General features: G+C 52.9%; 5 protein-coding genes across 5 annotated transcripts in view; 1 reads left to right on the forward strand and 4 right to left on the reverse strand.

Moving 5' to 3' along the window:
- PODANS_1_9370 (uncharacterized protein) overlaps positions 1–356 on the reverse strand; it is a gene marked incomplete at both ends in the record, with an annotated part of 822 nt that extends 466 nt beyond the window's left edge. The window contains one exon of the mRNA XM_001908563.1: positions 186–356. Within this exon, the coding sequence (XP_001908598.1) occupies positions 186–356 (171 nt within the window). The remainder of the gene's footprint in view (positions 1–185) is intronic.
- A 767-nt stretch (positions 357–1,123) lies between these two features.
- PODANS_1_9380 (uncharacterized protein) lies at positions 1,124–4,546 on the reverse strand (the record flags this gene model as incomplete). Its single annotated transcript, XM_001908564.1, has 2 exons — positions 1,124–4,240; positions 4,472–4,546. The coding sequence occupies 2 exons, from the start codon at positions 4,544–4,546 to the stop codon at positions 1,124–1,126; spliced, it is 3,192 nt and encodes a 1,063-aa protein (XP_001908599.1).
- Positions 4,547–5,674: 1,128 nt separating this feature from the next.
- PODANS_1_9390 (uncharacterized protein) lies at positions 5,675–7,981 on the reverse strand (the record flags this gene model as incomplete). Its single annotated transcript, XM_001908565.1, has 4 exons — positions 5,675–5,825; positions 5,885–7,493; positions 7,599–7,794; positions 7,904–7,981. 4 exons carry the CDS (start codon positions 7,979–7,981, stop codon positions 5,675–5,677), a joined length of 2,034 nt encoding a protein of 677 aa, XP_001908600.1.
- A 627-nt stretch (positions 7,982–8,608) lies between these two features.
- Positions 8,609–9,097, reverse strand: PODANS_1_9400 (uncharacterized protein; the record flags this gene model as incomplete). The annotated part of the gene is made up of 2 exons (XM_001908566.1): positions 8,609–8,877; positions 8,944–9,097. Coding segments are annotated over 2 exons (423 nt in total), but the record flags the coding sequence as incomplete, so codon positions are not given.
- A 2,134-nt stretch (positions 9,098–11,231) lies between these two features.
- PODANS_1_9410 (uncharacterized protein) lies at positions 11,232–12,882 on the forward strand (the record flags this gene model as incomplete). The annotated part of the gene is made up of 6 exons (XM_001908567.1): positions 11,232–11,274; positions 11,374–11,425; positions 11,494–11,701; positions 11,771–11,927; positions 11,985–12,370; positions 12,442–12,882. 6 exons carry the CDS (start codon positions 11,232–11,234, stop codon positions 12,880–12,882), a joined length of 1,287 nt encoding a protein of 428 aa, XP_001908602.1.
- Positions 12,883–14,410: the final 1,528 nt, after the last annotated feature.

Below are 14,410 nucleotides of genomic sequence, written 5' to 3' on the forward strand. Positions count from 1 at the left end.
GTTTATAGAGGGGTTTGAGAGGGGCGATAGTTTTGTATCGGATCCGCTTCGGGTTAGTATGGATTTTATAATTTTTGCCCCTTGAAAAGGTGATGAATGGTTCTTGTAAAGAGGGAGGCTCCTGCGGGGGGGGGGGGGGGGGGTTTGTCAAGGGGGAATGGGAGGGGGGAGGGAAGGAACTTGCCGACGCGGAATTTGGAGTAGGGGGAGTAGGAATGGCTTTTGGCTTCTTTTGCTGAGCGGTGGAGGTTGTCAAACTCCTCCCTGGAGAGGGCAAACGTCTCGCATGTGGAGGCGATGTCGGCCGGGGAGGTGGCGGAGAGGATTGGGGGTGGGATGGTGGTTTGGGTTGCCATTGCGGAAGTGAAGTGAGTTGGTGGTGTTTGGTGGTGTTTGGTGGTGGTGGTGGTGATGAAAAACAAACTTCGATCAAAAAATAATAAAAACCAAAGAAAACGGCACAGTCAAAGTCAACGTCAACCTCAGCAAAGGAAACCTTCTTGTCGGGTCTCACACACCACCTTCCTCCAACTATGACGACGATGTTTATAAACCCACCGCCTGTACAACCCCTGAAGATAGGTAAACCCCGCCGTTTTCCCGGCGGTATCCGCCCTTGCCCCTTTATCTAATCACTCACAACTAGCCACTTGCCTATCCTAGCCACGACACATGCCAGTTGTCTCTCGCAACACCGCCGTTCGCATCCCAAGGTCACAAGACCACCCTCAATCCCAGTAAAATCAATTCCAGTTTGCTAATAGTTTTACCACATGTACAACACACTATTATGTCTTCAAGTATCGGTCAAATTACGCTAGTACTCTTATTCCCGACCCAAAAGCTACAGTATATGTACGTTCCAGTTTGTTCCCTAGTACATCTACTGCACAAAGTCAATCCTACTACGCCCACTCACCAGCGCCACCACCACCAACAACAGAGAAGCACCTCAAACAGGACAGCAAAGACAAAAAATGTAGAGACACAAAAATCAAATGTCCACCCAACCCTTTTAAACCCCCTTCCCTCAACACCAACGCCTCCAAAAAACACCAACACCAAATGAAAAAAGCAAAACGCCATCAGATGAGGATAGTCACCGCTTCTTCACTGCTTCCCCCTACCTCTCCATAACCACATCCTCTCCCTCCCCCTCATCCTCCTCCTCCTCCTCCACCTCCTCCTCCTCCTCAGCATAGCTCTCCACGCCCGCCGCCGCCTTCCTCCTCTTATTATTCTCCCCAACCTCCTCCGCCTTCGGAACCGGATGCTCCCTCTCATACTTCAACCTCAACTCGGTAGCCTTCCCATCCCACTCCTCCCCCAATTTCTTCCACTCCTCCATCCTTTCCGCATACGCCCTCTTCTGCTCCTCCACCATCTCCACAAACGGCCTCTTCTCCTCCTCGGTCGTCTCCTTCCACATCTTTGCGCTCATCACCCTCACCTCGTTAGCAGAGGGCTTCCCCTTGCCCGGCCGCCTCCCCTCCTCCAGCTTCCTCCTCGCCCTGTCGTAGTTGGACTTGCTGAAAAAGATGTACGCGTTGCTCGCCGGCTTGGCCGGCATCGCAGGCCGCCTGTCAATCAGCGAGACAATGTGATCCCACATGTCAATCTCGTACTGCCTCAGCCGAGCCTCAAGGGAGCCGTCCTTCTGATTACCCCCCGACGCTTTGCGCTTAAGGGACGAGTGGTCCTTGGGGACAATGAGCGGGGTAGGAATCTCAATCGGCCCGAGCATGGCATCCAGCACTTCCGACGCCGCGCGGAGTCCCGACAGATAAGCACCGTGAACAGTGGCAGGGTGCGTCCCGCTGGTGTGCTCGCCCGCAAAATACAAATTCCCAATCGGCCTCGCCATGGTGTCATAGTCATCCGCCTCCATGTTTGGCCCCGCCGATGAGTAACTCCCGCGGGCAAACTTGTCAGACGCCCACCGGGTCACGACCGCCTCGACAGGTTGTTTGGGTACCCTAGAACCGTAAACACTGCGAAGAACCTCTGTCGCTTCCGCCACAAGGTCGTCGTTGCAGCTCTGCTCCGTGTCATACCCAGCGTCGCCAGCCATGAGCGCGAGCAAAACAGGCAGCCCGCTCGGCTTGGAGATGTTGAACCACTGAAAGAAGCGACCTCGCTGAGAGGAGTAATCCTTCTGTTCCAGACTATGCCGGCTGGATGGCATCCGCAAGACACCAAAAATGTCGCGGTTCTCGTTCCAGAACGCCTCTCTGTACACAAGAATGACCTTGTTCAGCACGCCAAAACCTAGGCGGCTGATGGCGTCGGCCTTCCAAGACGGCAGCGGCGGGTCAAACTGCACGTTACCGTGCTTGAGCACACCGAGCGGGATAGTGTTGACAACGTAGTCCGCCTCCACCTTGTAACCATCTTCACACTCAACAGTGGCTTTACCCGTGTTGTCAGGACTGTATGTAATCTTTTGGACTGGCGACTTTTGCTTCAGGTTCAATGGCGTAGGAAGCATCGCAAGACCTCTAGGCACGCTCTGATACCCCCCAACAACCATCGTATGGGCCCCTTCCCACTCGTTTCCCGCGTCAATGTCCCACCCCCGAAGGCTCATCTGGTTGTAGTTGGTGGCATTGCTGTACTCAAGATTGGCAACGTGCCAGTTCATGAGCCTGAAATCCTGCGCCGTGAAGTCTACCAGATCTCTGTATTGCGGAATGATCTTGTCGATGACGCTGCCGAGCGTGGCATTGGGTTCTTTGGTAAGAGAATCAATCTCGAGATCAGCATCGTCGCTGACGCCATGCTTGAGCGGCCAACCGATATCCCTCACCCTATGCGCCGCTTTCTGAGCCCCTGGGGTTCCTGGTTCGGTGTGAACCTTCCCAGTGGCGCGATCCGACGATACGGGTACCAGGTGAACCTGCGGCGCCATGTTTTGTTCCGACACAGGCGCCGCATACGGTTGCGCAGCAGCCGCCTCTTCAGCTTGCCGAATCGTCCTGTGCGTTTCCGCCGAACTATCCCTCCCCTCGTCTATCAAGTCGCGGTTGCCCTCGATCAGTTTCGACGTCGGCTGCTGAAACTTGTACTCGCTGACCCGCTCAAGACAGTCGTTGTAGAGCTTCTCCACCATCTGGTCCCGTACAAAATCGACAGGCTTGCCGTTCGAATCGAAAATGGTCATGTCGGGGTTCAGCTTGTGATAGTCAAGGCCCAGCTGGCCTCTGAGAAGGATGTTGATGGGATTGCCCCTATCAAAGCCCGTGATAATCATGCCTCCCATCTCTGCGGTATATCTCTTGCCGTCAAAATGAGGTGGGACCTGTTTTGGTTTTGTGGTGAAAGCACGGGAATACACTCTCCCGCCAACACGGCTTCTCCCTTCCAGGACGACAACCCGTGCAGGCTCCTCACCCATCTCGCGAAACTTCCTCGAGTACTGCTTGAACAGGCCTTCCAGCTGTCTTGCGCAGCCAAGCCCGGACATCCCCGCGCCGATGACGACAATCGTCTTTTGTTTCCTCCGAGTAGATGGGCCTTCGGGCACTGGCTTACGTGACGACCGGATTTCAACACACCCAAAGTTGATATATCCGCGACGGACGAGCCAGTCAAAGCTGAGGCTGGCAACGTCAAACCACCTCGAGTCTTTGGCACAGCCAACAGCCTCGTCACGTGTGACAGCGATCTGTGGATTTCTGACCCAAAGTCTCAGGATTCCGTTACGGATATTCAGATACGTCGTCACTTGTGTATGGCTGATATGATCACGAAGCATCGAGTACTCCTCTGGATGAAGGGCATAAGGGTTTAGTCTCGACGCTTCGGCCCCGGAAATGCACTGTGTGGCGTATTCGTAGAGCGGAAGATCAGGCGGGATAGAGACCTTTGGCCGCACGTCATATCTCCGCCTCGGCTTGTCTTTTATTTGACTGGCGGGTTGGGCAGCAGGAGGTGCCATGCCCTCCTTGGAACTTTCGTTATCAACTGGAGTGGTGGCTTTACTAGACACCGAGGATAGGGCGGGTGATAAGTCGGAGTGTTCCGATGCTAGAGATACTGATGATGATGAGCCTTCCGCCTTTGGAGCAACATCATTCTCCACAGTTTGGGATATTACTACTGCAGATGCCGGTGCCGGAGGTGATAATGGGGGGGTGGGTGGCGGAGGATCATGTTGGAGAGGGGTGGTTGGTTCAAGTTGAGGAGCCGATGGAACATCTAGGGAGAGCGGCGGTGGCACTTCAGTGGGAAGAGATTCAGGCTGCATCGAGGGAGACGACGCAGGTTGAGAGAGGGGGGACGATGATGGCGACACGCCAGGTTCCCTTGTTCCATAGTCAGCACGTGACACTCAATCTGAAAATGACAGGTTGATTGGGCTGAAGAACAGGTCGAATCGAGACGCTTACATCTTCATGTCCTCAGCTGCCACATCAGCAATGTCTAACATCTCCGGCGGCGCCGATGTGGGTGACTCGGGCACATCCACATCCATAGTGTCTCCCGTCCAGACCACTATCTCGGCAGCGATATCCTCAGATGGACTCGAAGACTCCTTGACTTTCATCCTCCGGTCAGGGGTATTCAAAGATGTGCCGCCGGCAGGTGATGATGATGGCTTGGCAAAACTCGAGCTGGCCGGTATGCGGTTTGAACGTCGTGAATCAATATTCGGACTAGAACCTCTTACAGGTCGTTTCCCAGCACCGCTAGAATCTCTAGATCGGGGGCGGGAAGGGGGCCCCATCCTAGCGAAACTGGTGGTCTAATCGGCTTGCGGGATGTGAGGTTGATGGTCGTGGATAGACAGATATATCGGATCGGATGGTGGTCAGGTCGCTGGTGGTGACTGACAACTCCGCTTCCACCTCATGCCATACACAGACAGGGGGATGGTGCCACAGGCTCCGAAAATTCAGCTTGATTGGCAGTCGAGATGTGGTTGTAGCTATAAGACGAAAAGGAACCGTATATCTGCTTGACAAGGTCAGCAAATGGGTCTCTGGTGGTGAATCGATGATTATCTGCGCTGGCGTATCATTGATCTGATATCTGATTGGAATAGAAACCAAGACAAGACACCTCAAAAGCAAAAATGTCCAGGGAGCTGGGGCGTGGTATTACCTCGAGAGAACATATCGGCGGCCGCGCACCGTACGGACCGGGGAAAAGTGGCTCGAGGTTCGAGAGTGAGGCTAGTGAGTTACGGATGAGAGGGTTTGGTAATAAGAGAATGGCATTGAGGCCGTGATTTGCCGTCTACCTCGCAGAACGGCAAGAGTCTGAAAGAGGGAGACAGTAGCGCAGATTCATCTCCACAGCACAGCTGAGCCGAACCGTGCAGTCACTGTAATCCAAGTCCATTCCAGGCCTGCCCGGCGCTATCACGTGAGCGCCTCTCCGCACCCATATCCCCCCAAAACACACCAACTCACCTCACCCGCCCGATATCAAGCCATCAGCCCATTCTTGTTGGTAGAGTTTGGCTATCTCTTTGAATTCTCACAGGGATATCTCGAGTCACCGTTTGCCTTTGTTTGCCTCGGTCAGCAGTTCACTTACCTGCTTCGACGGAGCAAACAGTCTATTTTCCAGGGTGCAGTGCCCGGCCTAAGCTCTGCTGCTGCCAGCCACCAACTTCACGCATGGGACGACAGGTTGTTATATTTAAACATCATACCTAGGGTATATCATCTCATCTAGCAGCAGCGGCCGGAGAAGAAGCCGTCGCCGCAGCCGAGGCTTGTGGGTTTCTCTTCTCAAACGACTCCTTCTCAATTGCCGCATCCATCATCCTGTTCCCGCTAATAATCGAAGTCGTGCAGATAACCATCTTTCGCCGCGCTGTGTAGTACCATCAGTTAGCCATGACTTCTACGTGTCGGGTATATGGTCCGACTTGCCTTCTTCCTGCTTTGCAATAAACCGCAGTGCGGCAATCTCAGTGAAACTGATGCCGCCCACGAACACCACAAAGACCGTCTTTTGTTCACCACCTCCCGATAACAACGCCCTGGCTTTGACAGCCTTGTCCTCGCCCTTTTGGACCTCGTCGAACGTCTGGCCTCGAGCATGCTTGACAGCGTCGTCGAATCCACGCCATCCCTGTGCTCCACTTCCAGCCGGTCCAGCCGCACTCGTCACCCCGTTCCCTCTTGTGAGGGAAAGTAGATATTGTTTCTGGAGAATGCATTGGACAAGGCGAACCGATAAAGGGGCGTAGCCGCTATAGACGTAGGCAATATCGTTGGGGTCTTCTTCGTTGACCTCGTCCACAATGAGCCGGAGCTGCTTGCGGAGATATGTGTAGTTGGTTTTATTTCCAGTCGCACCCGCAGAGCCTGTCATTGGAATCATGGATGCCAGAGGGGATGACCTGGATAAAAACATCTGGAGCCGCTCTAGGTTATGGAGGGTCAGCAGATGCTGATATCCATACCCTTGAAGTATAAGTCGCCGAAAGTGGTCCAGCTCTTTGCTCTTGATACCCCCCGAGATGCAAGAGTAAACACACATCAGTCTCAAAACTTGAGGCAATGGTGTATCCCGCGCTATGAGCTCCTCAATGGCATCAAATTGCGAAGATGGATCCGCTCCTGCTGCCAGATTCTGCTGCACCTCAAGGAGCTTCGTAAAGAGCTCAGTCTGCGTATACTTCATGATTTCTTCTGTAAGGCCCGTGTGTATCTTCAAGCTCTGTTGCTCTGCCTGATATCCGGGTAGCTTTTGCACGAATTCCCTAAGCTCCGCTGTCGTCTTTGAACTGTGTCTGCTATCAAAATCGCTTTGGAGTCGTCGGGCTATTTTGTGCAACTGAGTGCCTACGACGGCGAAATTGGTGTCGCGAAGCTGCGCAAACAACTTGTCAGAGCCGTCCAGCTGTATCTTGCGCTTTCTCGTCTGCCCATCTGTTGCCGTCGGGGCTGTCGTCGATCCGGCTTGAGGTCCAGGCTGTGGTGCTGCGCCAACTATCGTCGAATCAACATCGGTTTGGTTATTTTGAATGCCAAACAGTTCGTCGATCAACCCTTCGTAAGTGAGCTGGGTGAGAAGAGGTGTAACAAAATCGACTTCTCGGTCGATAATGATGATGCTTTCAGTTGTTGTGCTGGGGCTGAGCCCAACCTTGCCGGCCTCGCCAACATCTTCGCCGGCGAGTAACTCTTGTCTCATGCGCAAAAGAAGATCGGAAACCCTTTTGGCATTGTCGCCTTTGCCGACAATACGAGGAAACAGTCCATGCTTTTGTTGGATGCCCATCAAGGCGCGGGCGAGCAGGAAAACGGGCGTGGGGTCTTTGGCCAAATAAAGGTCGCGGAACGAATCGTCAAGCTCTAGGGACAAGACATCTTTATCCAGGGGAAAGAAGAAGAGCGGGAGTTCGGTGACATTGGTGTCTCCCAAGACTCCAGCTTCCTCCAAGATCTTGTCAGAAAGTAACGTCCGCCGAGGCACCCAGAACACATGGAATTCGAGCGGGGTCTGCGCCTCTCGCTGAAGGCGAGTAATCTGGTCTGCTGTCTTGTCAGTGGCCCCAGTTGACTCTCATGAGCATACTCTCAGTTTTGCTCAAGGTGAGGTGTCGTCGCAGGGTGGGAAGGGTGGTGCGGATGTCTTACCGGCTATCGCATGAGCGTTGCGGGCAGACTCGCCGCGGGCAATGAAGACGACATTGCGGTTGGTGGTATCCGTGTTCTTGTTCTCAAGAAAGAAGATCTTGTCGACATCGTATTCACGTAAAGTCGAGGCCTTGACTATCACACCGAGCGGGCCGGCGAGCTTCTCCTCAATGACGAGGTTCTTCTTTCCACGAACCTAGGGTGACGCTGCCTGTCAGTTCAGCAACTAACTCAGCACCGCACGCTGTAACATCGCAAGGGAACCGTGTGGTCCGTGATAGGGAGAGAGGTGGTTATGGTCTTACCCCTTCGAGAAGATGAAGCAGATCCCTCCGCGCCTTGTCTCTGATCTGTTCTGTGTCAAACTCCGGTTGAGGAGCCATGGTGGTGAGCTGTCATGGCGATGTTGAAGTTGGTCCATGAAGCTTGCGAACCTCAGTAGGCAGCAAGTGACTAGCGAACGGACGCCTGGATGGATTACTTGGCGATGGCCCGAGCTCCAAAGCTCCACACGGGTCACAACGTCACACACTGATCGGTGGTCGGTGGATAGCTTCACCGATACTCAGATATATAATTCCAGATCTACAAGTTGATCTTCCACTCTGGTGTTGATATCATTTTCTCTTCAATTCCTGCTCGCAATTGATATGAAAGAGATGTTTATGGTGAACAAGTCTTTCGCTTTCTTTACGCACTTTATATGGCAGTCTGCCTCTCAACACAGACTATTCTTCGACAAGACCAAGTATTGATCCATCAGTGATGAGCTTCTGTGAGCTCATTGAATAGCTTGTGAAAAACCCCCAGAAATTTTAGCCTGACAACCATGCTCGCAGAATTCCAAACTCCACCTCGGATGCTCGCTGTGACCGAGTGAGAGCAGCTCATTATGCAATCAGAGAATCTTTAATGCCCAGTATCCCAGTCATCCTCAATAAACGCCATATCCCAATCAATCAAAGCCAACTAGATATAAAACAGACAAAGTCAGACCCGTCCATCCCATCTCAGACGTTGTTATCATCGTAATAGAAGTCGATATCCTTGGGGCGCAGTCTGTTGGCACGCACAAACTCCTCGTCACCCGCGGGCCGTTCGTTTCTGCTGTTGCCCGTCAACATACTTTGGAGGCTCATGCACACACTCTCAACATTCTGCACCGGACTCCATCCTTGCTGTCCCAAGAGATCAAGGCAGATGATTCCATTGGAGTAAATGTGGGGATGGATCGGGATTGGTCGGTCGGCGAGCTTCACAAACGTCACCTCGGGAGGTTCTGGCAGATGTGGTGTCAGCGACTTTTGGGGTTGGACAGCAAGCAAAGGAAAGCAATCGTCCTCACCGATGGGATACTGCGCGCTGAAACGAAACTTGAGTCTGTAGATCTCGTTCAGGTAAAGAGGATTGTTGTCGAGTACCCGGATGTCCAGGAACCACTCTTCAAAGTTATCGGCCGACACAAGTTCAATGCCCGGAGGGAGGGAGTTGCTGTTGATCTATGTGCGCACAAGGCAATGACAATGTCAGTGGGGTTGACAAAAGATAAAAGAAGTCGCAGGAGGAAAAGGATTGCTTACTTTCGACAGCTCTTTGCCGAGCCGCTTAGTCGCGAATCCGGCCATTTTGTCGACGACTTCTGTGCGTGCTTGCAATCGTCGCCGGTGAAGCCGTCAGCTGAAGGGTCGCCGAGAAGGAGTGACGCCGAGAAGGGGTGACGCCCAGCAGAGAGCCAACAATGGCTCGATGTTGGTGGCGGGGTACTTTTTCGAGAGCTTTAACGCGGGGGTGGGGCGAGGCACCAGCGCAACCTGAAGACCCTGGGGTAGCGAAAAGGAAAGAACCAGCCCCAGCTGGTCGATGCAGAGGAAGAACACAGGAAGAGAACACTTGAGGTTTGGTGGTGTTCTCAAAAGCTCTCAGTGGTGGCATTAAATTCCTAGACAAAAAGGTGCACGGGATGGATGACTGGCGGGTAGGTAGGCGAGCGGCCAAGGTTTCGATCACAACAGCGGCATATGTGTACGTGATAGACTCCACTCACACAGCTTGAGATTTCTTAGAGATCAGGAACCAAGACACCGGAACCCGGGAAAGGGTCACTTGGTGATTACTACCGGCTGAGATTCCTCCCTTGCTTCCAAGTAAGGGACAATCTCTCATTCGCCTGCAACATATAGGAAGGAATCAAATGACCCCGTATTAGGTTTCTGATGCCCTTTAGATTTGTTGACTTCCCACCAGTTGAGATACTATCCGGAGATCCAAGATATTGGGGATCATATGCACCAGCAACTGACTAGTCAGCCACAAGGCCGTCGGGAAATCCAACCTCTTCCTCTTCCAAAGGAATAAAGACCTACGGAAAGCCTCTTCAAGCTCCAGTTGATGTGTCCCTGAACCTTCATTACTACCCGACGGCAACTGGAAACACCATTCTGTCCCCAAGAGAGGCACAATCTGCACCCATGCAAGGCTGAGCCACAGGGAAACCTGAGAAGCCAAATCGAAGGCCCCATCTGCGGGAGGCGGTGCAGCTCGGGAAAAGACTTGCTCAGTCTAACGAAACATTACCACTCAGATTAACCACCATGCCGCGACTGGACTAGCGATTCTCTAGAGTACACCAAATCAGAAAATATCCTGGCCGATTTTCCTCTCCGAGCAGTGGTCTATCGGCCTTCTCGAACAAGGAGGCTTCAATCAGATCCCGTCCCGTCAACCCCTCGGTTCCACTGACTGACTCCCCTCCCACCCCGCAGAGAGAGCCCGCCAGGCTGGGCAGATGGCTAGGGTCACACAGCCTGCAGAAGGGGAGATCCCCTGGCACATGCGGTGGCCAGTCAAGGACCAACGCGGGAGACGAAATAAGGCATTTTCCGCTTTTGGTCTTGGGCCTTTTGGTGACCTCCCACGAGCTGAGCATGTTGGGCATGAGGGTACTCAGTAGAAAGAGGTACATACATAATACATAGCCATAGTCATCCCGACCTCTTTATTATCCTGCCGTGTGCTACTACTACTACTACTACTGCTACTACTACTACTACTTCTTACTGCCTACCTAGGTGTTCATCCAGTAACCGCCAATAACGCCGTTTCCACTTCATCCCCGTATCCAGTCGCCGGCGGGGCAGCTAATCATCGCTTGGCAACCCCTCGTCCACCACCTTCCCAGCCCAATTGCTGCCAAGCCCACTCCTTGTGCATCTGCATCTGCCTCTTAGGTGCTCTGCCTCTATGCCTCTACCTCTCTGCCTCCTCCTCGCGCCGATACCAACCTAAGCACACTCAGGTACCGACGCACACCGTACGCTCTGCCTCAAGCGCCTGAAGGCTTGTCAGCTCCCCAGCTCCCCAGCTCCCCCCTCAGCCGCTCTCTACCGTCGCACGCGCCGCCCTCCTTCTCCTCGCTCTCGTCACTCTCTTCCTGCGAACTAAAACACAGCCAGGGGCTCAGGACGTGCCAACACGACATACTGGCACTCGGACACCAAGTGACATCTTCCAGAAATTAAGGTTACTTGAATCGTGCTGCCCGCAGCCACTTCAGAGCCAGAAGCCTCCTCCTACTTTTCCGCTTCTTGTTTTTTTGCCAAAGCTCGGCACCATGAGCTGTAAGTCACCACCTCCATGTCACCTTCAGCCAAGTTCCGCCATGTCCTCTCGAGCTTCGGTGTGTCCCCTTGTTCTACGTCATGTAGTTTACCAGCTAGCCGGCCGGCCACGGCGCCGGCAGGAACAGCCCGTGCTGATATGAATTTGTGAACCGCAGTCTCGAACATGCTCAATCGCCTGCATGGGCAACCTGAGAGCTATGATAAGAAGTGCGCAAAGCTATCCCACCCTCGCTCTTTGTAGTAACATGTGTCGCTGATACCTCCCCTCTCAACAGGTCCAAATATCGTTTTGGGCGCACCTTAGGCGCGGGCACCTATGGCATCGTCAGGGAGGCCGAGGGCCCTGATGGCAGGGTTGCTATCAAGATCATCCTGAAGAAGAACGTGCGGGGCAACGAGCGCATGGTCCTCGACGAGCTGGATATGCTCCAACGTCTCAAGCACCCTCACATCGTCAAGTTCGTTGACTGGTTCGAGTCGAGAGTGCGTTCCTCCTAGACAACAACGACTTTGGGCGCAGAGATCCAATCGCTGACTTTGGTCCTCTTGTAGGACAAGTACTATATCGTCACAGAACTTGCCACCGGTGGAGAGCTGTTCGACAGAATTTGCCAACAGGGCAAGTTCACCGAGAAGGACGCCTCCCAAACCATTAAGCAGGTCTTGGGCGCCGTCGACTATCTCCACAAGAACAATGTCGTTCACAGAGGTAAGCTTATCGGTGAAAAAAGGGGTAACGACAAGGGGCTAACCACGTCGGGTCCAGATCTCAAACCCGAGAACTTGCTCTACCTCACCAAAGAGGCCGATTCCGACCTCGTCCTCGCCGATTTTGGCATCGCAAAGATGCTCGGCACCAAGGACGAGGTTCTCACCACCATGGCTGGCTCTTTCGGGTATGCCGCCCCCGAGGTCATGCTCAAGCAGGGCCACGGCAAGCCTGTGGATATGTGGTCCCTGGGTATCATCACCTACACCCTCCTGTGCGGTTACTCGCCATTCCGGTCCGAGAACCTCCAGGATCTCATCGACGAGTGCAGCGCCTGCCACGTCGTCTTCCACGACCGGTACTGGAAGGACGTCAGTGATGATGCCAAGGATTTCATCCTGAAGCTGCTGAAGGCTAAGCCTGAAGACCGGTGGTCTAGCGAGGTACTTTCCCCCTCGACCCCCTTTTACCCCTCTGCCCAGTCAACTAACAGCTTGTCTTTCCCCCCAAATAGCAAGCCCTCGCTCACCCCTGGCTCAGCGGCGAGAACGCCACCGACCACAACTTGCTGCCCGAGATCAGGGCTTATCTCACTCGCGCGCGCTTGCGCAGAGGCATCGAGATGGTCAAGCTGGCCAACCGCATCGAGGCGCTCAAGATGCAGGAAGATGATCCCGAGAATTCGGACATGCCAAAGGATGCTACGTCAGCAGCGAACCAGACGCGTCATTTCCAGTCGGGCAAGAATGCTAACGAAGAGGGCAGCAGCGGCGGTGGCGGCAGCAGTGGAGAGAAAAAGGAGGGTGAGCAAGCAGCGGGGGAGAAGCGCACATTGAGCAAGGCGATCAAGGGGGCTATTTTCCGTGAGGTTGTTATGGCCAAGGTCAGGGAAATGAAGGAGCAGGAGGAGACGTTGAAGGTTACTGGGGAGGCTACGGGGGAGGGGTCGAAGTAAATAATGATGCTGAGAATGTTGGGAGGGGGAGTGATGAAACCAGAGTGGAGGGGATATACCGATTGACACACGAAGCGTGCGTGGCATAGCAGGACTTTTTTGGTTCTTTTTCCTTCTTGCGGGAGAATTGTGATCAGAGCAAGCCTGGTTAGTTGGTGCGTTGGTGGTGTTGGTACCTTTTTGTCGCGCTGTAAGAGGTTGGGTTTGTTAAAGGAGGAGGCAATTTGATGATTTATTTTATTTTATTTTTTGGTTGCTCCAGGAGAGGGTTTAGTCAGTACCTGCTTCAAATCAGCTGTAGGGTTCATGATAGTCAATTATAGCCTATGTTATATCCTCGAGGTACCTATGTTGCGGTTGTGATGGGGAATATTCTCAGCGGCTAGGTAGTTTGTCGATGTCGTTCGTTGGGTTCCACCGAAGTGTGTTTTTGGTTTTTACATGAATTTTGTTTTTGATGATCATCTCGTATTGTTTATGCGGGATCGCTCGGAAATAGGTGGGGATGAAAGAGGGATTATCTTTGAGAGGTACCAACCAACTACTGTCGAGGTTTAGGGCGCTTGTCAGAGAAGGATGAAATTGGGTGATTTTCAAGATGTTAAAGAGGTGGTTAAGGGTGGGAGTACGTCACACAGGTTGTATGATGATGGCTTGTTGAGTTCAGTTACAAGATAGATACAGCAAGGGGAGCACAAAGATCTGGGTTGTGGTACGTACCCAGCCGTCTTTGCTTCCAGTTACTACATACTACCCCCTCAAACTCGAACGCAACAATAACAGCCCGGGGTGGTGATGAGCCCATGCCATGCCAGATGGCATATCAATCCGTTCGTGCTACGATATTCCATCACCCTACTACACCCGACAGGCATGGAAGAAGAAGGACCGAAAAGCATGGAAAGTCTTGGTCTGGGTGGTTATTTTTGTTCCCCGAACAACAAGTTTGATTAAGAACCGCCACTTCATACAATCTATCAATCGAAGGAGCAGCCCAGTTTATCGAACTTAATTACCACGTGAAACGCCGAAAGGTCGCACAAAGGTTTGCCCACTATCACGTTCAGCCTCACCTGTGATGGTCTGAGGGAGGGAATGAAGCGGCTGTGTGGGCTGGAGGCGCCTCACAGACAACAACAAGAGAGTAGCCCACCGGGGCTGTCTCACACAAGCATCAGAGGACAGAAGGGTGCAGTGGAGACAAACTATCTCCTCGCTGATGAAAGAAAATTGTACATTGAGACCAAAAGATGAACTGCAAAACTGTCGACATCGTGATTTGAAGCCCCTTCAAAGACTTCCTATCTACTATCCTACCTCAGCCTACCATATACACAACCCACAAAAACAAAACAAAAGACAAACACTTGAAGAAGCAAATCGTTCTCTCTTTGACTTGTAGTAGCAAGTAATAACCTCAAACCAACGCTCCCTCGCTCCATGCGCCTTGCTCCTAAAACGCTAAGCAGTTGTTGTAGTTGTTGTACAATAGGTAAGTGTTGCTCTTCCCAAATCTCTCCTCCCAAAT

The sequence above is a fragment of the Podospora anserina genome, chromosome 1, assembly GCF_000226545.1.
Source record: "Podospora anserina S mat+ genomic DNA chromosome 1, supercontig 2".
In the NCBI taxonomy this organism is placed as follows: Eukaryota; Fungi; Ascomycota; class Sordariomycetes; order Sordariales; family Podosporaceae; genus Podospora; species Podospora anserina.